Below are 15930 nucleotides of genomic sequence, written 5' to 3'. Positions count from 1 at the left end.
AAGCTCCCTTTTGAATTTAATCACCAGTGCTGTAATTCTCAACTCTGTAGAAGATGATGGGGAAGGAAGACGCTCTTAAACTTTTCTATTTTTTTTTTTTTTTTTGTAACAGTGTTACAAACAATTATAAGGCCAAAGAAGCACAATATTAAATAGAAAATCTAAAATTAAGTTGCTGGTATTCAGTGGAAAAACTGAGGTATACAAAATATTTTTTAAATTGTGCGTAAATTTGCAATAGTTTTCAAAAGGTGCTTTTCCATTTTCAGATAGTGGTTCATGCATACAAGTAATTGTGTAATTGAGACAAATTAAAAAATACAATGTATTCAATAACTAATGGTTCTTCAGAACTCTTTTTTTTTTTTTTTTAAAACATTACATTTATTGTAACAGCAGTAACGTAGCGAAATAAGACTATATGCAAAACAACTAATAATCTTCAGTTGATATATCATATTTACTGTTAAGAATGAAAAGTGACTTTTTTTCAGTGACTAAAAGTGACTAATTTTTCAGTTTACTTTGGATGTTGACATATGAAAAGCACACTGAGCATTAGCTCAGACCCCAGAAATTGTCAGGACTTATCTGGAGAAGACAAGATGTGAAACAGGAAAAGAAATTGCCGTGCCAAGTATTTTTCTCCTTCCATATCCTATTGGCAACTGATAAAAGCACACAAAGATAACGTAATTACACTGGACTTCAAAAAAAATAATTTTGAAGTTATAAAACTAGAGAGCTTTTGGCTGAACATTTCCCTGAGTCTTCAATTTATAAAATTATATGCTAGGCATTATGTTCATAGAATCTGGACAATTAGATACAAAGGGCTTCATTAATAAAGGCTGTTTAGCTACACATGCAAAAGTTAGGCACTTCTCTTCTTAAAAAGCCTAAGCAAGAACTGCTGAGGAAACAATTTGATTCTTCAGAATCTGGTATTTTTCCTAAAGAGAACATCAAACTTTACATACTTTTGCATTACGACTTCGATAATTTGAATTACACCACATGATTCATGATTTGTACTTTGTGAACAAGTCTAATGGGGATATTTCACTTCCACGGCAAGATCAAAACAAAAAACTCTGGGACCACTACATAATTAAAACAACTTTGGTTTTTATAATATTATATGAGAAAATAGAAGGCACAACTGTGCATCAAAACGATATTGATTTTGTATTTTAATTTGCTTACATTGTTTTCATCAGCACATCAGACTTTCGGCAAGTCTTTACAGTAAGGATGTACTTTAGTAACAGTAATTAGTTAGGTGTAATAAGCTTTCCATATTACCAACAGGTAAGAAGGCTATTAGCAAGGAGGTGTCTTTGAAAAAGGTACATTCAACAACAGATGAACTTATGTCCATCTGCTAAAAATTCACCATTCTAGCTCTACGGGATACTCTCCAGTGAGACACGCTGTGCAATGACCGATCTTTCCAACACGCGATTTCTGGGTTTTAAGATTGTTCTCATTATTTTGTCTTGCTTTGATGCTTTCTTGCACGGACGATACCAGCCCTTCCACAGAAAGATAGACAACACTGTCTGCTCCTAGAGGAAATGAAGAATTCATCAGTTAAAGCTGCAATACTGTACCAAATGCAATGCTCTTTGGAAATGCAGACGCATTATTGTATGGAGGTGGATCACTTTTAGGTAAAGGGAACGGATATGAAAAATTATCAGACCATAATAAGCCTTGCCCTTCTCAAATTCTTTGTGCAGGGAGCTCTCACTAAAATCCAGACAGAAGGTTCTCGGCTGGAAACAAATGTGTTTGTTCCATACTGCAACAATAGAAACAAAAATCTAGAGTGTGTATTAAGACTCCCTAAACTCCCTATACTTTCCCAGGGTTACCCTGTAGTTCGGGTCTGGAAGCAGATGTCTGCGTGGCTGGTGCTCCACAAACTGCGCACCTAGGACTACAGATGCTTATTGGGACTTGGAGGAGAGGAGGACCATCATGCTACAAAACATTCAGTGGGCAGTTCATGCAAATATTCTAGCAGCAGGCAAGCTTGATAGCCTTTGCACATCATTAGTTTTCTATTGTTTGCAGTCATTATTTTGTGAATAATACTTAAAAATTAGATCCTACAGACGTCAAATATTTCAACATGCCTTCAAAATAATTTGTGGGGAAAGAATTTATTGCAATATTAGTGAGAGAAGCAGAAGAAATCCAAGTTTACAGTTAAGTTTACAGTTTTCTAACTATAACCACTGCTATGTTCTTAAACCATTTAAAAATGTATTTTGCAGCATAATAGGCCATATATAGTAGATCACCTCACTCACGAGCCTTCACGTGACTTCTGTCGCTGATATTCTGATGAAGAGCATGTTATTTACCACATCACAAGCAACATAAGCTGTTGGTTCTGCTTTTGTTCTGCTGCAAACTTGACTCATTCTAGAGATGTGAGAATGTATTTAACATTCTTTGATAAGTTTCAAATGTCATTTCTCTCAAAGTAAAGCACACAATGTAGATTAAATTATTTACATAAATTTAAATTTGTAGAAAAATCAGTAGGTGTTTACAAATTTCGAACATATTTTTATGAATATCTTATGAAAGCAAAACTACATTAGCTTTTCATTATGGGACAGATTTTCACCACTTATTTTCTTCCTGGTATTTTACCTACAGTAGCTCCTTGTTGTAAAGATTTTCCCAGAAGCAACTCTTAAGGTGTGACAACACAGCTTTCCAATACTTATTTGTCACCTACAAATTTTGACCTACAAGTGAAAACTCTGTATCAAAAAAGGAAAAAAAAATGAAAGAGTAGCATTTACCTATATAGTTTGCAAGATCATGAAATTCAGGTCTGTTGGCAATGAGTTCTTCTTTAGTTGGAATGTTTATTCCCATGTAACAAGGAAACCTTATGGGAGGTGAAGCTACACGGATGTGCACCTGAATAAAAATACAGTTTCAAAACAGAGTGCTATAAGGTGAAGGTCAGCAGATCGTAACACAATAGCAAAGTCCCAGTTCTGCAAAATAATGATGAGGAACAGAACATAGCACTGCATAGAAGTCATGGAAGGGTTAAAAGTAAGATAAGGTTTTTTCCAGATGCCAACACAGCAGGAGAGAGAAAGACAATTTTAGAAATTTATTTTTACAGTATTTCCTAATGTTATTAAAAGGTTCCATCCTGATTTTGCTTTTTTTTTTCTTTCTATGGTGTTCAGTCCTTGATGCACAAGTTTCAGTTTACAAAGTCAAACATTATACAGAACATTTTTGCTCCAGTGACAGACTTGCACACTCCGTTTCAATTAAAAAATCTTAATCAATTTTAAAAATTGTGCTCTGGTGACTTAAGGCACGAGCTATTTACTGCAATATGTGGTTGTACTTAATGCAGTACCATAAGTCGCACATATGTCAGGAATACCACACCAATGCTTGATTTTCTGATCTTAATTTGTTTTCCATTCTTTTATTTGCCAGATAGTGATTTATAAATAGGGACCTGTTCCTCTCCCCTTAATCAGCCAAAAATCACAGTCATATAAAAGCAACTTCTTATCTTCACAATAAACATGCACTAGCCATTGGTTTTTTTTTTTGCACACTTGCCCTTTTAAATAAGGAAACCACGTGCAGTACAAATGAAGACAAAACCCTGTGCTTTACCGTCCCAGCATTCTTCTATTTACACCTGTATTGCACAGACTGAAAATTAACTTACCTCTTTGGCTCCTGATTCTCTCAGTAGTTTTATTATGGGTGAAATAGTATTGCCCCTCACAATTGAATCATCAATGATAACAACTCGCTTGCCTTTAAAGTTATCAGACAGAACACCAAACTTCTTTGCAACACCAAGCTGCCGTAACCTCATATTTGGCTGGATAAATGTTCTTCCTACATATCGGTTTTTACAGAGTACTTCAACGTATGGTAGTCCGCACTGTAAGCAGGAGACAGTTAAACAGAATTAGTATCTAAAGAACTGGTTAGTCTCAGTTATTGTTTTTTTAAAGCAGCCTTAGGACTTAGTATGAATTCACAGTAACAAAAAAGCTTTGAAATACCTTAATATAGTGGAATCATGACAGAAAAAAACAAGTGCAGATGACTCAATAGGAGTACCTGGCATACTCAAGATATAAAGCTTTACTAATACAAAATTCTAATGGCCCATACCATTCCACTCCATTACAAAAAGAGATATGTGTAAATATGCTTAGGGAAAAAAAAAGAGTCAAGTTAACATATACCTTTTGAGCATAACCAAGAGCTGCTGGGGTTGCAGACTCTGGAACAGTGCTGACCAGGTCTGCTTCCACAGGTGCTTCAATAGCAAGCTGCTGCCCGCATCTTCTCCTGACTGAATACACCATCTGACCTAAGAACAGCAAGAAGTGTTTTTTCTGGTGTGCATAATTCAGATTTCCTCTCAATTTGCTGTACAAATTTCTGTGGCAAGTTGCAGGCCTAGAAGTCAGTGAGAAAAGCTCCAGAACTAATAAACAGTCACTCACAGAAGGTCATTTTTTTATTTCCTTCTATAATGTCATATTCTAACATTCACATTCATATCACTACACAGAGAATTAAAATCCAGTTTGCCCTAATCGGGTAACTAAAGGTCCTGTTACAAAATCTATTTACAGGAGGAAAGAAGTAGAAATTATGCCTGCTTCTTCAAAACACACATATTCTATTTATAGGCCCATTACTCCAGCAGACAAAATTTGTGCAATCCTGCTGTCTGCCTCTGCCCACTTATTAACTTTGAATCATCTGGCAAAATTTACCCCAAATTAAGTAAAGGGATAAGAGGCTTCAGAAGCTTTTAAGGTCCTAAAAAATTTGCAGCATCTGAGGGAACTGGAGGTATTGTGATGAGATGAGGCACAGCAAAGAGTACAGCAGCAGTACTAAGGAATGTATGACGTGAGGATATTGAAGAGTAAGAACATAATGAAAAAAAAAAAGAGATGTGGGGTGAAACTGGCTTTACAAGGACGGGGAACGGTATTGGATCAACAGATGGCATGTCCATAGAAAGGAAAGAAGAGCTCGCTTGTTAGGTTTGAGAATCCTGGCTAATATCTTGTCACTGAGACAATTTTTGAGGGCTTCTACTGAAATAATAAGAAAAGCATTAGATTGACAGCCCCAAGGACTTAGATAATGCAGAGATTTACAAGTTATATTAAAAGCATCTTCCTGAAATAACCTTTTGTTGGCAAAATAAAGTTGTTTTGCAGATCCTGTTGTGTAAATCTGTTTTTTTAAAAAGTTTTCCAAGAACTAATACAGTTCATTTCTTAAGCCGCTCACTTTTAAGGCATATTTCCTCTACCTTAACCACGTTCATGGCTACAGAGACAGGCCTGACTGAGGCCATATGCACAGCCAGGAACAGGAAGGTGATGTTATGTGCTCCTCCTGATGAGTTTCGTCTCCTCAAGAACTGTGCCAACCCATTCTGTCCCAGCCCTGCTCTGCAAGCTCACATTTAGTGGTACCCTACTATTGTCCCAGATCCTTTCCAGAGTCATTGTTCTCCAGGATAATGTCTCACTATTTTGGGAGAAGCTTCATACGTTACATCTTCTTACCTTCAAAAATACTGTCTGGTCTTGCAAAATAAACATATTCAAAGATGCAGAACGCTGATGGATCTCCTTCAGGTCTTGGTACAACATCCAGCGTCTGGACATCATATCTGGATATTTTCACAATCTCTCCAGGAAGGACCTCACGATAGTACCTTGAAAGAGAAATTTATAGCATTTAGAAAAGTTCTGAACCTGGATGATAGTTTTAAAATATAAACAAGATTCAACTGACAGGAAAAAATGCTTCTGAACATGCTAACATGACAGTTTGCTTCTATCTTGGGATTTGACCTAGAGCGTTTTAAGACCAACAAGCTAGGATAAGTGACTCTTAGTAAAACAGTCTGAATTAATACCCCAAAGCAGTAAATTAATACTTAGAACCAGGGAATTATGGTATTCTTCCTATATGTGAGACGTAGAGTACTCAATCTAGTACATGCTTAATTGACATGAAATATATTTTAATAATTTAGTTCTGGATCAATACTAGAGGACTTTTCTGTGAAAGCTAATAAATGTTATAATGCAATATAAAAAACATAATCAAGAACAAAGTTGGCAGCCAAAAAAATCCTGCCCTACAAGCAGATATCTAGAGAAATATCTGTCTAGTGGTGACAGGCAGCTACCTCTGAATGACATAAAGCTGACTAGAAATGTATACTCCAATTCTCACATCTGAAGAAATATGGAATAGTATTAGGTTGATTATATTACAATGTTTAGCCTTGTTAAACATTTTTCTAGATCCTTTAGGTGTCTCAGGTGAGTCCTCAGGTGGCTATTCTAACAATTCCAATCTAAATCTACCCCAAAATACTGAAATATTCTCAAGCTATAAATCAGAGGTGAGTAAATCTGTGTGTATTTGCTGGTCATATACTAGCATTAGCAGGCAGCAGCACTGGCTCCAGCAGAACTTGAGACAAGATTGCTTTTTAAAAAAACCCACAGGCTTCAGCTGATGCTGCTACATGGTAAGCTTCTCTCAACAGACTTTGAAGAAGTTTCAGAAAAAGGTTATTCTTATCCATATGGAGAACAAATTGTCTCAAGATAGACCCTGTTACCAACAGCTAATAGTTCCTACTGAGACAGGGCAGAAGTTACAGCAAAAATACACAAAACAACACACCTACAATAAAACACCACAGAATGGAACAGAAGACTACTAATGTACAGTCACGTTGCTTCCTGGTTTTGCTTTACATTTCTTTTTCTTAGGTAGTTGTGTTCTTAATGTGGTATTTCACAGCTTTTCACTTTACTTATTAGTCTAGTCCCCAAATGCACATTTTAATAATGTCTGATTAGGAAATTAGATATACTTCCTCATAATCTTTCTTACTTTGATTATGTTCTATTTCACAATTGCCTTCCATTCAAACTTCCAAAGATCTCTGAGGTCTCCTAAAGAGACTCTTACCCTTCTCTTTTTGTCCAGGGAAAATTTTACACTTTTCTTTTCATAGTATCTTAGCTAGAGAGGTAATGTGAATGTCATCTCATGTTTTGGCTCTGATATGGGTTTGCACACATGAAAATGGTTTCAGGTGCCCATCACAAGGAGGCTGGCTCGTCAGGCAGCATATGCTACAGCTCAGGTTAGTCTGTGAGCTACCAATACAACCTTTTCTGTAGTTGAAGTATTAGTTGGTAATACAAAATTCTGCTGCAAACTAGGCTAAAATTTAAAAGTTATATGGATAACCAGGTTTAATGCAACAAGTAAGAGGCGTTTTGCACAGTAAAGTAGTCTTTACTGTTACTTTCTGAAAATATAATTCTTCTACATTAATCTGTTCAAGAAAATAAACTGGCAAAACCCAGAACTGTAAAAAAAACCTCCCTTCCAACAGCCTAACAAACTAAACCTTGATGTCTTTCACATTGTTACACATTGTGATAGTTGGCAATTTGAGAGTTAATTGCTGCCTGAGGAGAGCTTTCAGATAATGTGAGAATCAGGGCACTTACTCTGCACCAATAGACAAAAAGCTACAGGATTCAGAGGACACTACCCATCCTTCTGTTTCACTGTTATCTTTTCCTGAAATAAAAGATTTCAGTTAGAGATCACAATTCTTGATACCTTTACTACCACACAGGTTGCATTTCTACCGCAGTATCTGCCTTGCTATGGTGTAGGTTGCCAAGTGCACAATTAAAGACTGTTGAGATTTCTAACTAGAAAGTCTGGCATTCCAAAGTTTCTGTAATATTAAAAAATTCCCCCATGTAAACATCATAAACCTGTTCAAGGCAGAACTGGAAGTAACAGCATCATATTCATGGATCATGAAAAGAGGCCATTCTGATATCTACCTTTGTTATCTCTGCACTATTTCAAACTTTTCCAATTCCAGTTCAGTGATCTTAGATATACATAAATATTTTTGTCCAGACAATAAATCCCTTACTTTTCCTACGCTAAATGTGTTGATAAATACATCTTTTTTATTACAATGGATTGATTATTGGATTAAGCTCCAATAAGGAGAGTTTTCAGAGACAGGCACAGGAAAGATCAAATCATGTAACACAGGGTGAGAATGTCTGTATTCTTTAAAAAAAAATCTTGGTAATTTTTCTTGCAGTTAAAATTACCAAGTTTTATGAAGATAAGGAAGCATTAACTACTTTGCCTTTTCATTATTTTATTTTTATACAAATTAAGAGATTTTAATCTCACTTCAGGGAAAATGTCAATTTGCACACTGAACAGGAACACAAAGAACTTTTCCCTGTAAATTTATTTTACAGTGTTCCATTACCATCCTACGTGTGACTGGGAGTGCTTGGAATTTAGAAATACATTGCCAGTAATCCAGAACTTTTTGGCCACCTTACTACAGGAAAAAGGAAGAAACTAGACCTGGACTGGACATAGTCCTGGGCAACTGGCTGGAGGTGGCCCTGCTTGAGCAGGGGATTTAGACCAGATGACCTTCAGAGGTCCCTTCTAACTTCAACCCTTCTGTGATTCTGTTCACGACTGCTTTCCTGTTCAAGTGATGAGAGGTTAACTACATTTTCACAAATATTACAGTTGAGCTGCCTGGTTCTGACACTGTCATCAAGCAAGTAGGATTCCCTTTTGCTAGGAATAGAAAAGATGTTTGCAGACTTCCTACAAATTATTTTTTCCTTACCATTTTTTTTTTGTTCTGAATTTTCAAAACTGACTTTTGCATCACATATTCCTGCTTACACCTCAGTAAGTGCAGCTGTAATTGTTTATTTCAGTGGCTTCAGGCACAGACTATATATATATATATGTGTATATGAATATATATGTATAGTTTACCTTTTCCATTCATGTCCCCTACTGGGATAAGGCGACCAATGCAGAGTGGGCGATTCCCATATGGATCACGTACTGCATAGATTATGTCTTTATGCATAATTAGCAATGAATACGAAGTTGGAGTTTCATTCATTAAATTTTTTATTCTGAAATGAGACATAAGATGAACATAATCGTGTGTCAGAAGAACAGCTGTATGCAGTTACAGCTGCACATCATGCTCAAATTAGATGGCTGTTCTTGATTCTGCAACCCATCGTCCTCACCTTGCCACCCAGTCGGCTGTATCGTCATTTTCTAGAGGAGGTGTGAAAGCTAGCAGCTGGGTGATCAGTTCACTGTCAGAACTGGTCGACAGTCCTACGCCATGCCGCATAAGCTTTTAAGACACAAAACAAACATATTACCAACAGTAAAAAAAAAAAAAAATTCCCACAGAACACTGTTCAGATTTTAACCTAACAACATGTTTGTGCAGTGAACAAATGTTTTAAAACATATCGGTGCTTCAGGTGATCAGATCATAATAACATCAAATTTCTTCCAACAAATCAAATACATAAAAAGAACTGCAGCAATCATCTATGCCTCACATTACATTTCTCCCTTTGCATCTCATTCCTTTGTTCCACACGCAACCAAAATTAATACCACCAGTATTCAGGGCATAAATTCATGTTGGGCCCATTTAATCAGCTTTGTGCTTCTGCTTGCTCTAGGAAGAGAGGTAAAATATAGAAGGGAAAATATGAAATTACTTCTAGTAATTTCTAGTAGGTATGGAAAGATTAAAGAGATGTCAAGGCATAGTGGTGGTGTCCTGGTTTCGGCAGGGATGGAGTTAGTTTTCCTCTCAGCAGCCAATGTATTTTAGATTTTGTATGTGAAGAATGTTGATAAACACCCTGATGGTATGAGTTGTTGTTAATGAGACCAAGGACACTGTCTGGCTTTCCAAGTGTCGCTAATGTGCAGATGCAGGAAGCTGGGAGAAAGACAGACAGCATAATTGACCCAAACTGGCCAAAGAGAGTATTCCATGCCATAGACGTCATGCTCAGTATATAAGTGGGGGCTGGCTGAGGCGGGGTATGGATCTCTCTGTCTCTCTCCCTCTTGCTCCTTTGCTTGCTGCTCAGTTTCATTTCCATGATCGCTGCTCAGGATAGGCATTGGGACATTGGGTAGTGAGAAACTGCGCATTGTTCATTTTGTATATTTTAGTATCCTCATATTCTGTTATTATTGTAGTTTTCCTTTGCTATTGTAGTAAACTGCCTTCATCTCAACACATGAATTTTCCTTTCTTCCCAGTTCTCTCCCCCATCCCACTTGGGAGGGGGAAGGAGAGCAAGAAACTGTGGTGACTAGGGCTAAACCACAACAGCTGAGCAGGGCACAAAAAAAAAAAGAAGTGTGAAGGGAAGCAGAGCAGGATTAAAAAGCTGAAATCCCACAAGTTAAGGTTATGGGTCAGGCAAATTTTTCTGTCTTGGTGAATTTATGCTTCTAAGAGAGAAGAGAATCTGCACTGTATCTAGCTAACTATTACAACAAATTCAATGCTGTATGCATTAGTTCCTGATTTTTATCTTTAGAAGTAATTTTACATCTCATATAACTCTGATTCTCCATTCTCCATCTGCATTTCCTCACCACTGTATTTTTCTCCCATCTATTCATACACTTGATTAGCAATGGGATAGGTTCCTTTGGGCATGCCATACATTTGCCTCACTTCACTGCAAGAGTATATCCTCCAGCTTTTTGACAGAACATATAGAACAGATTTCACAATGAAACATTTGCTAAATTTTGATTTGGTTCTTTAACACATACCCTTCTAGCTAAGCACACTATAAAATTTGGCATTTGCTGGTTTATGTCCTGACAGTGCTCATGATGAATTTTGCAAGCCAGAAATACAAATAAAGACAATATTCCAAACCAGAACATTTCATATTACAATTAACTCACTTTGTTATGCCTCTCCTAACTTTAAGCATATAATTTACTCCTTCTATCAGCCACCACAAAATAGCAGAGCTTGAAGCCAAGCTACCTTTTGTTATGGATGAATTAGCTTTCTCACTTAATCAACAGGAACATGACCATCAGTCTAGAGGACTGGTGAAGTTACCAATGCCTCCCCTCCCCACGATTTCTTCCCTCAGAATGATCTATTTTGATTATGGTGCTGTTTCACTACCCCAAGTAGTTTGGTATTAAGGAAAAGACATAGAAAACTTACTGCTCGTTGTTGCCTCATACTCAGAAAGAAATGATGCCAGTGCCTTCCAAAGCAGATACTAACCTTCCTCCTGAGTCGTACAGCGTTTGTTAGCTCCCCGTTGTGTGCCACAGCAATCTTCCCATGAAGAGTCTCTACAACAAAAGGCTGGCAGTTCTGCAGCTCAGAAATTCCCGAGGTGGAGTACCTTGTGTGCCCAATACCGAGGTTTGAAACGTACAGCTTCTTCAGGCTGTCTGCGTTGAAGACGTGATTTATAAGACCCATTCCCTTTGGGAGAAAAAGAAAAAAGTTATGCTTGGTTTTGTTTTCCTGGCAACTTCCTCATTTCTCCTTGTGTTTGTTTTTGGTACAGCCTTAACCAAGCAACTTTAAGATAAAGGGAAATAACCTGAAAGACATGGGAAAGAAAGAAGCTGAGTACGTATCACAGTGATAGATCGCTGTTTATAAATAAATGTTTTTACTCCTGTTTTTAAACAAGGCAATATACATTTTTGTGCTGAAGATTTTCACTGAACAATCTATTCCCTGACTCAAAATACATCTTCTGAAAAAACACTACCAAAGCATTGTGTTGTTTAAAACTACCAGAAAAAAAGACTGCCAGAAGACAGGCAAAGAAGAAAAAGGTTGCGAGAAAGATATTTTATGTAGAGAACATCTTTTACAAGTTAGCAACATATTGGATTTACTTTTATACTGGGTCCATGATAATGTCTATTAGATTTCACTGTCATTCCTGCCAATGTCAGTAGTAAAGTTTCTTTCAAGAGGTTTTATTGTTTGCTTAAAACAAACTTTTCATATAGTCATGTTGCTTTCTATCTGAAGCAGAAATGCATGAAAAGTTTTTAGTCAGCCATCAGGAGCTTCTTTTGGCAACAAGCAGTATGTGGAGACAATTTAGCAGCATGAATAGTCTGAAAAAGGCTGCACACAGTAGAAGTTAGGAGTAGATTCCGGGCTTTCCTACAAACTCCTGCTTCTGCTGCTGCCCGTGGAAAGTATTGACATCCTTCTACCCCTGCTTCCCTACTGCACATGGTAATTGTGATATACATGATATCTCACATGCTGACACTCCTCTGGGATCTTCAGAGATACACAGGAGAGGCTGAGGCTGTTCATAACCTGTGCTGTAGGTACAGCAAGAAGAGAGTGGGATGGAGCAGGAAGGAAGGAAATCAACTGAATTGTTTTCAGAGCTCAACCAAAAGAGCTTAAAGATAGCACAGTTTTACAGTATTGACTGCTATAGAGTCAGAATACCAAGAGGCTGTGGTTGCACATGTGGTTTTAGGAGACTTACTACTGCATTAAAAAGTTACTGCCTCAAACAGGCAAACTGATACAGGTTTGCTTTAATGGTTCAGCACACTTTATGACAAATCAATGATCATTTGTTGTCTCACAGATGACATAAGGGTGGTCCAGAATCTGTGTTGTGTGCTCATATACGTACACAAATGCAACCATGCACTCTTATTTTACTTAGGCCAATTTTATCCTGACAGGAGACCTGGCAGTTCACAGGTCCAGTGTTAATGGATGTGGTCACGTTAAGCACTGCAATAGCTTAAACAAGCTAGATTTGGTTATATGAGTACATAATCTTTTAATGGCAGTTTGAAATATTCCTCTGATTTAGACTGTGCTACTATGGGATGACAAATGTGAATTACACCAGTATAAAAAATGCCCGATGAAGACAATCTTATGTCTGTATCATACAATAGCTTGTATATATATGTACATGCCAGAAAATGATAATGGTCTGACAAATAGCTACCTTAATATATTATTCTGCATATCTTTCTCCTACTGGCATCACTATGTCTATAAGAGATGTAAGTTTTTCCACAGCCTGAGCTAATACAGCTACGACAATAATGTTTTGTTACACAAATCTACCTGAAAGGCTCTGACAGACAAATCTGGACAAGGCTTTCTGGGAGATTTTAAAACACAGGGTTAATAGCCTTTGTCAAGGGCTATTAATCTGTGGTCAAAGGCTGGCAACAATCAGAAGGGAACACATACCCATGCCTTAGGTGTTCCAGTTCATACTCTGATACATGTATTGCCTTAAACTGTTGACAAAGGTGAGTAAATTGATGCAGTAAGAAGCAGGCACCTTTTCCATTCTGTTGTCTCTGCTATGAGGAAGAGTCAACTGGGGTTTGGAGGACAAACAGGTATAGTAGCATCTTAACCGTTGACATTTTTATGGACTGGTTTACAAGTCAGAGTCCTACATATACTTTCACTAGTGTAACAGACCCAAATGTTTGTTACATTAGCACCACCACCTTTAAAAAAGTCATATAAATTGTACTCCACAGACTCTTTCTTACAGTGGTTATTACAGTTTTTAAAAGTGCTGTAGCTGAGAAACGTATTTCAAGGATAAAAGAAACCATCACATGCTCTGCAACTCTTAAAATATCAAAGCTGATATGATGAGATAGTCAATTAAATTCTTAGCATGGCAGTTAAGTGTTGCAGCTCAGTAAAATGGAAACACTAGAAATTATTTTATCATCTGCTGGAAGTTTATTCTGAGAAACACTTTTTACTACAGGATTTATAGATCAGCCCACTTTAAAGGAAGCTGGAATTCCTGTAAACCTTAACATTGAAACCCAAGCAGGAGCAGGAATGAAGAACAGATAAGATGGTGCTGAAGTTGAGAAAAGCTGCATTTAAAAGTGTGTGAATGTGTGTGAATCAGGCTGTAAGTAACAGGACGGAAAAATGCCTGAAGAGGTGACAAACATGATGCTTGAAGAGACAAGATTTTGCATGAGGCATTGAGCAGTCATGCATAGATATAGAAGCTGCTGCAGCAAAGTGGTTCTTACTCTTGGACCGATTTGAACAGCTTAATTAATCTTCCTCAGAGACCTCTGAATATGAAGACAAACTGCAGTCAGAGAACACACTCACATTAAGAATTGCCCCGTGGTTATTTTGCTGATGTAATTTTATTTCCAATCCTCTCCTCTTCCAGGATGGAACAAGCTGATGATTATTTTTTTCCTGATCACTATTCAATACACAATGAGCAGAAATATCACCAGAGCATGCAGGTATTCTCCTTGCATAATACTTTTGAAGCTGTGGCCATTTTATGTCTTTTAACATCTGCTGAGATTCCCTCAGCTCGAGAAAGACTGTGTGACCTTCTCAGGTCTCCATTCAATCTTTTATTCCGTTTATTTTTACCTATGGGTAAAGTAGCTGCCACTTCCTTGATTCTCCCTAAGGCAAGAATTAGTCATCCACTTGCCTGTGCAGAGCCTGTAACTGTATTTCTTTTCTCTTGATCTCAAGTTGCATCGGTGTTCTTCCAAATCTCCAGAGTTAACACCTTAGGTGCAGGGTGATTTGGCAAGTAGTTTTTGTGACATCAATAGCCTGATCTGGATAGTTCTGCATGTCTGCCACTGTGTGCATAGATACACCCAGCAGGATAATGCTGGCATATTTGTTTTAAAGATGCACTTAAGACAGAAATTGCACAAATAACATAATTAGATACTATCACTGACAAAACCAAAATGGTCCATCAAAACATGTTAGTTTCCCTCTAATTAGTCCTCTTCCTAGCTGAAATGAATTTTCCTGCATGTCAAGTTAAGCATCTACAAAACATTCATTTACATTTTACCTTGTGCACTTTGAATGCCTGGGATGACTCTCCATCACTTGTCACAATTCCAGCACTCTCCTGGCCCCTACAGACAAAATATAATTAACATAAAGCACTGAAATGCTTAGAATATGAAATGCCTTAACAGACAACGGACTGATGTTTTTTCATCTATTCTTTACAACATGGAATTTTAATGAAGGCTTATTTGTTATTTTATTTTACAGGCATATAATCACAACTGGTTTCTTGCCCATGTCATGCTTTATTTCAAAACAGTCACATAAGGTTTGTGCCTAAGCCCACTGAATTCAGTGGGAATCTTTCCACTAATAAGCACTGGCTCAGGCTCTTACTGCAGTCCTATTTCAGCGTGGGCATAAAATAACAGCAGATGCTTAATCTGAAAAGCCACTTTGCAGCGATAGTAGTCTAGGTTGTAGGTAGGCTCTATAGTGCGACTCTATTTCTGCTTTGGGTTGAGGGGGAGGGTATTAAGAAACGGATGGGTCTGCCTAGCGGAATGCATTGTCTCTTCCACAGATCACCTATGCAGAAGCTTTTGCGTTTTCACACTTAGGTAGACAAGCTAGCATTTACACCTCTAACAGCTATATGGACCCTCTGATAAAAGCATCTGAGCACATAAACCTAATATCGGGCATCACAGCTTCTGAACTCAAGCAAAACAAGTCCGGTGTACAGCGTCACTGCAAATGGAAATAATTCTCTTGCAGCAGATCAGCCTCAGGCTGGCAGTTGTGCTTTGTTGAGCAAAGGAGCTGTATCAGCTGCAATGACAGAGTTTTCCCTAGCCTGCTCCCTGTTCTCCCCAGCTCTGTCCCCAGGCGCACGCCCAGCTCACGGGCAGGCAACGTGGGCAAGTTCCCTGAATACTGCGCAGCTGCCCAAGGTTTATAATTTGGTTCTTATCCATTGAAAACAGATGTTTTGCAGAGCGGATTTTTTTTGTGGGTATCGGGGCAAGCTGCTCCATCTTCCTTTAAAAGGCTTCCTGGAATAAGACTGAGTGCTACCTCTAACAAAACTGCTGCCATACACCCGCCGTGCCTGTAACACTCATAAGGACTTTGGTGGACTGGTA

General features: G+C 37.8%; 1 protein-coding gene across 1 annotated transcript in view; it reads right to left on the bottom strand.

Moving 5' to 3' along the window:
• Nucleotides 1–1108: 1108 nt before the first annotated feature.
• The window catches only part of PPAT (phosphoribosyl pyrophosphate amidotransferase), a 47043-nt gene continuing 32221 nt past the window's right edge, over nt 1109–15930 (bottom strand). Inside the window, exons 2-11 of the mRNA XM_086746080.1 lie at nt 14844–14910; nt 11234–11440; nt 9186–9298; nt 8920–9065; nt 7590–7662; nt 5610–5761; nt 4260–4387; nt 3728–3949; nt 2823–2943; nt 1109–1568 (exon numbers count right to left, since the gene is read on the bottom strand). Of these exons, the coding sequence (XP_086602206.1) occupies nt 1393–1568; nt 2823–2943; nt 3728–3949; nt 4260–4387; nt 5610–5761; nt 7590–7662; nt 8920–9065; nt 9186–9298; nt 11234–11440; nt 14844–14910 (1405 nt within the window). The 3' untranslated portion in view covers nt 1109–1392. The remainder of the gene's footprint in view (nt 1569–2822; nt 2944–3727; nt 3950–4259; nt 4388–5609; nt 5762–7589; nt 7663–8919; nt 9066–9185; nt 9299–11233; nt 11441–14843; nt 14911–15930) is intronic.

The sequence above is a fragment of the Chlamydotis macqueenii genome, chromosome 4, assembly GCF_036417535.1.
Source record: "Chlamydotis macqueenii isolate bChlMac1 chromosome 4, bChlMac1.mat, whole genome shotgun sequence".
NCBI classification, from domain to species: Eukaryota; Metazoa; Chordata; class Aves; order Otidiformes; family Otididae; genus Chlamydotis; species Chlamydotis macqueenii.
This window is presented reverse-complemented; position numbering and strand designations above follow the sequence as displayed.